Source organism: Penaeus vannamei, chromosome 31 (genome assembly GCF_042767895.1).
Source record: "Penaeus vannamei isolate JL-2024 chromosome 31, ASM4276789v1, whole genome shotgun sequence".
Taxonomy (NCBI): domain Eukaryota; kingdom Metazoa; phylum Arthropoda; class Malacostraca; order Decapoda; family Penaeidae; genus Penaeus; species Penaeus vannamei.
In genome coordinates, this window is record NC_091579.1 from 15331980 (window position 1) to 15339479 (window position 7500).

At 46.3% G+C, this 7500-nt stretch overlaps 1 protein-coding gene across 1 annotated transcript in view; it reads right to left on the minus strand.

Moving 5' to 3' along the window:
• LOC113815272 (uncharacterized) overlaps positions 1-7500 on the minus strand; it is a 188780-nt gene that overhangs the window by 57167 nt on the left and 124113 nt on the right. Inside the window, exon 3 of the mRNA XM_070144239.1 lies at positions 1108-1246. Coding sequence (XP_070000340.1) covers positions 1108-1246 — 139 coding nt within the window. The remainder of the gene's footprint in view (positions 1-1107; positions 1247-7500) is intronic.

Consider the following 7500-nt stretch of genomic DNA (forward strand, 5'->3'; position numbering starts at 1 on the left):
CTTAACATTGAAAAGCATTCACTGCGGATTAGCATTACCGTAAGAATGAAAATTACAGAGCGAAAAGAAGCAAAATATGATGAATGAACACGCAGGAAAAATATAAAGACATACATAAATAAACCGAGATGTAAATGAAACAAGAGAATAATTGTGCAATCCCCTGCTTGGAAGGGTAAAAGCCCCAAGTCCTTGTGAGGAAGGGAACCTGCCTGACAAATGGCGCTGTTCACAATGGCCGGGGAGGTGTGGCGCTCGAAACGGGAGGGAGAGAGGGGGAAACGAGAGAAAAACTGTTGAAGCGGGTATAACGTTGGGAGAAGAGCGTCCTCAAGTCAGAGATGCAATATATAAAAATATATTCTATTTCTAATCATTCTTATTTATCTATTCGTTATATTCTATTACGACTCTAAGTTATTCACGGATAAAATTCCTAACAAATAATCACATGCTTTATGGAGCAGCCGATGCAGGGAGAACTTTTCTATATACCCTGGACCTCATTCTACTTTAGGTATAATGACGACAGCAATTATGGTACTTTTGTGATTAACAGCGTAAGGAACTAAGTATGTTCTGGGTTCTGATGATGTCACTGGCGCTCTGCAGAACTTGCCTATTTCACGCGCGTTTCAACGGTGCGGGAGACTGATTTATTTATGATTAGAGTCGCATAGTAGTTGATTCGAAAGCAATTTGTAATCATATGTATTCTTAGGATAAAGTGTCTATAAATAGATTAGAAAAAATAGACGGGGTGGAAAGTATGTGCAGGATGCGCTTATGGAAATCGTTGTATGAGCAGAGACAGCAACCTGCTCGTCGAGGAATTAGAATAATCGTATATTATGCGTCGCTCCACATGGGACAGCGGCTCGTTTTCGAAAACTTTAAGATCAAGACCACCAAAGAAGGATTATAAGAAGAACAAAGACAAGGGCAAGGAAGATGACAATGGAGAATTCGAGGCGAAAGAACGAGGCAGTCAGGGAGAAAATTGCGGGAGAGCAACAAGTCTCTGCTTGCTTTGCAATTTTAGGACCTGCTCGGGTTCATTTGTCTTGCCCGAGAGGACTGTCTGCCGCACAAGACAGCCAGACTTACCTTGATATCGAGGTGGACGATGTTTTGGTCGTGGATGAAGACGAGTCCCTCCAGGAGCTGTCGGGTGAAGCTGATGACGTCACGTTCATAGGGCACCATGTCCTCGTCGAGCAGAGTCTGCAGGTCGCCGCCGGCAGCGCTGGGGAAGGAGCAGGAGGTCAATAATGTAGATAATCATTGGATAGTCGCAGCTGGAATCTTCATGAGATATGGCCTTGCAACCTACGCAAGCCACTTTTTTTCTGCTCAGACTGAAAATAGAGGTATTCGAAAGTTAATTGATTAAATAGGCGAGCTAGTTAATTTGGATGACTCCTTGCTCTCTGGGTTTGTGACTCTCACGAAAGATATTACTGGACTACTTGGTCGATGGATTTAGCCGCTCCGGACTCTATTCCCAAAATAGCTCTCAGAGTCACAGACCGGAATGTTCAAGCTATAAGTTTCTTTGTATCTTACTTTTCTTTCTTTTTAATCGTTTTATAAATGTTGTGTTTACATTTGCATACAGAACGGGTCTGGCTCCATCCCGGCGGCATCTATAAATATAGGCCTACGGATCCTCACAATATTAAAAGCCAATCTGTACAAACTAACAAAGCATTTTACGATAGGATCGCCATTTAACAATCGCACTGTTAATGGCCTATAATTAATATGACATTCCGAGAAAGGAAAGTTCACTTTGACTCCGATCATCATTTATGGTAGAACAACTAACCTTCGGAAGTTTTTATTTTCACTTTTTGATTTTTGTTATTTGTTTGAACACCGGATATCGCTTTGTGAAGTTGCATAAAACTTGTATACTCTGAATACGGTCGCAAATTACATTAGGAAAAGTGTACCTATGGGCCCCATGAAGGGCGGAGGCATTATTCAAAAGGAACAGGTTTTTAACCTTTGTGTATGACTGAGGTGAAAGTAGAGACTGAAATGACTGAAGATCCTAAATCGTTTCGCTAGATTTTTTGCAGCAATTTGTTTTCAAAATCGTTTGTAGAATATTTTCATAACATGCAATTTTCAATATTCCCGATACTAGAATTCAGGCATACTGGTATTATCTTCTTATATCTTATGCATACCCATTTTGATCCTCGTTGGTAATTTCCTAAACGATTGCACAGCCCGACTAAGAGGAGCTCATTGAGCGAAGAGCTTCTATTTAGATCAATACACCTCATTTCCTCTCCCACGCCTCCCTGTCTGGCCGGTCTGTGACGCGAAGCCTTCCGTCCCGCACAATCCTTCTGACCGCAGTAGCAGCGCCTCAGAGATGTCTGCCGGAATCTTTATGTCTGTGGCACTCGTTACGCGGACGCTCAAGATTTATCGAACTCATCAGCGATTCCTCCTCCCCCGTGCAAGTCTCCCGCCGGTCTCGATCGCAGGCCAATTTTGGCGTCGGAGAATGGACCCGGCGAGGCTGGAGTGATAAGTCACGATGGCAAGGGCGCCGGCGACCTCTTCGTCTGTAGGGGATGTGAGTCATGTGACTCACACGCCCTTCCCTCCAACCCCCTCCTCAGTTCCATCCTAAATCCATCCCGCGCCTCCTGCCTCCCTTGTGGCTGAGGATACCCTGAACTCGCCCTCACGGAGACGGTTGGGGACGAGGCATCAATCCCGGCGCCCCCGCCCCAATGGGAGGAAGATTCGGAAAAGGGTCGCGGCTGGATGGCGTTAGCTATAGCCGAAGGGGGGAGGGGGAGGGGAGTACCTGGGTTGCCTGAGTCTCCAGAGCCGTCAGTGTAGCTACATTGTGGCTTGTTCGGAGATAATCTCGCTTTCATTACCTCCGCGCCTTTCTCCTGTCTTCTGTTGTCCTTTTTATTTTCTTATTCTTAAGATTGGGAGGATATTAATTTTTTCGAGACGTCGAACTTATCTTGAATTGACTTCTAAGGTTAGGATTGGAGTTTTTTTAAAGCTGGATAAGCCTCGCATTGTCATTGTGTTTGTTATTCCTCGTCTTTGTGCGAGCTGAACCGAGCCATTAGCTTTACTCCTATCTCTTGAGGCGTAACTCGTTCCTGAATTATTGCATTTACTTTGTTCTTAAGAATAAACACAAACCACCCGATACCCTGTGATTTGTTTTAGCATTTATTAGAAAAAAAACACATTAATTTGGTTCCTCCTATGAATTTCCTTGATAAAATCAATCTATTCCTGTAAGATGATTATTTTTACACTTCTTATTTGTTTCACTTCTTATTCCATTTGTTTCTTTCAGCACCATAGACAAATTGAATGAATCTCAATACGGGAACCATTTAATAAATATCCGATAGACAGGTCAGTCAGTGACCTGATCATACACGACCACCATAAACGGGCCGCACATCCCTGCCGGGACCGAACCCGCTACGTTATCATCACGCTCAATCTTAACAACCCCGTGAGTCTCCCAACACAATATTGTTATTAAACATACGAAGCCTCCCAACGCCTGCGCGGTTCGCTTCCGTCATGCAACGCTCCGGTCGAATCCCTCAAGACCCTGCATGACCCTTATTCATCATGCGCAGACAACAGATTTCGTAACGCATCGACTGAAATCCGTTACCGATCCGCTACGCTTTCCTCTCGTCCTGTGTCCAAGCATTTCGCATTCGGTCCCGGGGGAAGAATTCGGGTCTTCTTGCGGTCTGTATTCGGTAAATCCCGGGCTTTGTTTCGGTAAATCTTAGCCTTTGTTCGATCAATCCCGCCCTTTGTTTTCGAGACGAGGAGCACTCCGGCGGTGTCGAGTTCCCCCACAATTAGTCTCGACCGCTAATTTGATTAAGCAGAACGGCGCCACACTCGATATTTCTCCTTATGGGTGGAAGTTTCGACTTTTCTCGTAACCTGCTTTTGGAAAGTAAATATTCAAGTGGGGCTGTTATCGAGGAAGCAAGTAGAATATTAATATTCTAATAGAAAAGGGAGTGATTCAGTTGTTTTATTTATCGTTCTGATGCGAGAGAAAGAGAGAGGGAGAGGGAAGGGGGGGAGTGGGAGAGGGAGAGGGAGAGGGAGGGGGAGAGGGAGGGAGAGAGAGAGGGGGCGCGGGCGGAGAGAGAGAGAGAGAGAGAGAGGGAGGGAGAGGAAGAGAGAGAGAGAGAGCATCAGCAAACACAACAAATTTAATTATATGTATATGTATACCTTCCTCTTTCATAAATTTTGAAAAATCACCAAAAAGACAATATTTGACTTTGCACCATAATCCCACCCATTTTTACTAACAAGAGAGTTAAAAAAGAAATGTTGGCGAGCTGAAAGGTGGGCGTCGTCCCGCATGCTACCTGTATGTTTCGTAATAACCATGTACGTCACCTCCGTCAGAAACCCTTTTCCTCCCCCCTTCCCTCCCTCCCTCCCTCCCTCTCTCTCTCTCTCTCTCTCTCTCTCTCTCTCTCTCTCTCTCTCTCTCTCTCTCTCTCTCTCTCTCTCTCTCTCTCTCTCTCTCTCTCTCTCATTCTGGACCTGCTTCCTCCCACACTAGGCTCTTGTCCACGGCTTTATAACTTTTATAACAGCTTGTCTGAAGACGTAAGCTTGATTTATGGTGTTTTAATGTCCCAGTTCCTCTGTCGTTTACGGGGCGAAGCACGCAAATAAATGACCACTCTATTTATCCCCCTTGAGGAGGGACTCGCGTGAGACAGGGAGGGGCGTAGCGTTCCCTTGTCCTGGAGCTCTTGGGGGACACGCATCTCGAGGCTCGATTTGTGGAGGCAAGGGTCCAGGACGTTTCTGGCATCCCCAGCACGCGTAGCTTCACTCCCTCCTAAGATTACCGATTCCCTGTTCTTTCCTTCTTCGTGATTTTAGACATCAAGGAAATTTTAACATTTGCATCACTGTTTCCTGTCAGTTTTACCGGTACCTCATTCATTAGACATTTGGAAAGCTTTGCCGGTACCATTCCTACGGTCTTTAGGTGATTTTCTATGGAATTATTGATACCCTCTTCCTCTAGCTTTCATCTACTTGACTCCTATGACATATATCGTGGCCTTTCTTTTTTATCTCTTCCTCTTGTTTTCTTCTTCCCCCCCTCTGTCTGTCTGTCTGTCTCTCTCTCACTCTCTCTCACTCTCTCTCTCTCTCTCTCTCTCTCTCTCTCTCTCTCTCTCTCTCTCTCTCTCTCTCTCTCTCTCTCTCTCTCTCTCTCTCTCTCTCTCTCTCTCTCTCTCCCTCTCCCTCTCCCTCTCCCTCTCCCTCTCTCTCTCTCTCTCTCTCTCTCTCTCCCTCTCCCTCTCCCTCTCCCTCTCCCTCTCCCTCTCTCTCTCTCTCTCTCTCTCTCTCTCCTACAGATGCAGATTTACAGGGCGCGCCCGACGATGCAGCCGTTAGCAGAGACAGCGTGCTAGCGAGGTCAATGCTGCCGAGAGTCTGGTTCTGTGCTATAAATAAACAGTATCTTTGTTATCGATACAGAGGCGGCGCGTTGTCTAGTGGGCTTTGCAACGTCCCATGTGCCGAGCCCCTGAGGAAATATGCGTGCAATACCATTTAACCAACATTTTGAATTAAGTAAGGTTTTTTTTTACCTAACTATAACTTTTTTTCATCAAATATAGCCTTTTTCATTGAGCAAAAATTACTCATTCGGTGGAGTGTGTCAGCAGACATAAGCAATAGGTCATCGCGTGACTTACTGGAGGGGGATGTAGGGATGGACAGAAACGTGAAAGTTCTGAAGACAAATGAGTCACGGTTTGATGGGTCAGTGATTAAGTCAGTCAGTCAGTTCTTGACGTAGAACTCACGATTTAACCATACTGAGGAGAAAATCCTAATTAAATTCACAGGATAATGTTTGCTCTTGTAATAAACGAATAAATGGAAAATACATTTTAAAAGTTGTAATTGAACAATATGGTAAAGAAACACAGAGATGCAAACGCAACTGTTCGGACGCATTCATGCATCGACCAGCTATTTTTCTCTTTCTCTCTTTCTCCGTCTGTCTCTCCCTGTTCTTCTCCCTCCACCTCTCCACTCCTTTCGCTATCCCTCCCTCTCTCTTGTCTTCCTCCTCCCCCTTTTCCCTCTTCCATCTTCTCTCTAACCCTTCCTTTTTCCATCTTCCTTCCATCTTTTCTCTAACCCTTCTCCCCACTCCTTTTCCTTCTATATCATCCTCCCCCTCTCTCTCTCTACTTCTACCGCTCGCTCTGCCTCTCCCTCTCCTTCTACCTCTCTCTCTGCCTCTCCCTCTTCATCTCTCTCTCTCTGCCTCTCCCTCTCCATCTCTCTCTCTCTCTGCCTCTCCCTCTCCATCTCTTTCTCTTTCTTTCTTTCTCTCTCACTCTCTCCCTCTCCTCTTCTCTCCCTCCCTCCCTCTCTCTCTCTCCCTCTCTTCCCCTCTCTCTCCCTCTCCTTATATATTTTTTCTCCCTCTCGCTTTCCATCCTCCTCTCTCTCTCTCTCCATTTCCATCCCCTCTCCCTCCCCCACTCCCTCTGTCAATGCGCGCCGGTTTGGGCGAACGTTGCGACATCTAACAATTATCTCCGATCATGACAGCTTAACGGGAATCGGCGGCTGTAAATTATCCCTTTGACGTCCCTGCATGCACATACCCAGGATTTATTAGCCTTATTAGCGCTTCTTTCCTGTGTCTCGCCGCTGCTTAGATATTATAATTGGATTTTCTTTTTATTTAATTATCTTTTCTATTTGGTATATTGGGTCGAGGGTAAAATGACTTTCATGGGACTGAAAAAAACTGACGATTTTACAAAAGGAGGAAGGGAGAGGGAAAGGGAAAGAAGGAAGGGGTGAGAGAGGGAGAGGGAGAGGGAAAGGGAAGGGAAAGAGGGAGGGAGGGAGGGAGGAAGAGAGGAAGGATTCGAGCAAGGCAGACAGAGAAGAGAACAGAGAGAGTATATTTCCTCCACAAAAGCCTCATTTATTTAGTTCAAGCTCTCTCGTTGCCCTAAAAATCACGATCATAAGTCGCCAGAGAACTTGCCTCCCCAATGCAGTCCAAAAAAACTCATCGGCGGGGAAAAGTTCTGTAAAATGATCCGCCGTCTTGGGCCGCGCCACCCGACGCTCGGACTCGGGAGGTCATTATAACCAGAGAAACTAACAGAGCCTTTTACGTAGCATCTCGCCCTCCCACACCAAGAGGGGGAGGGGGAGGGGTGGAAGGGAAGGGGAGGGGGAGGAAGGGCAGGAGAAGGGGATGGAAGGGCAGAGGGGGAGGGGGGATGGAAGGGCAGGAGAAAGGGATAGGGAGGGGATGGAAGGGGAGGGACAGGGGAAGGAAGTTCCGATGAGGGGGAAGGGAAGGGGACAGAAGGGTAGGAGGAGGGGAAGAGATGATGGGCATAGGGCATGGGATGGGAATCAAGACAGGGTAGATGAAGGGGTGAGAAGGGAAGAAGG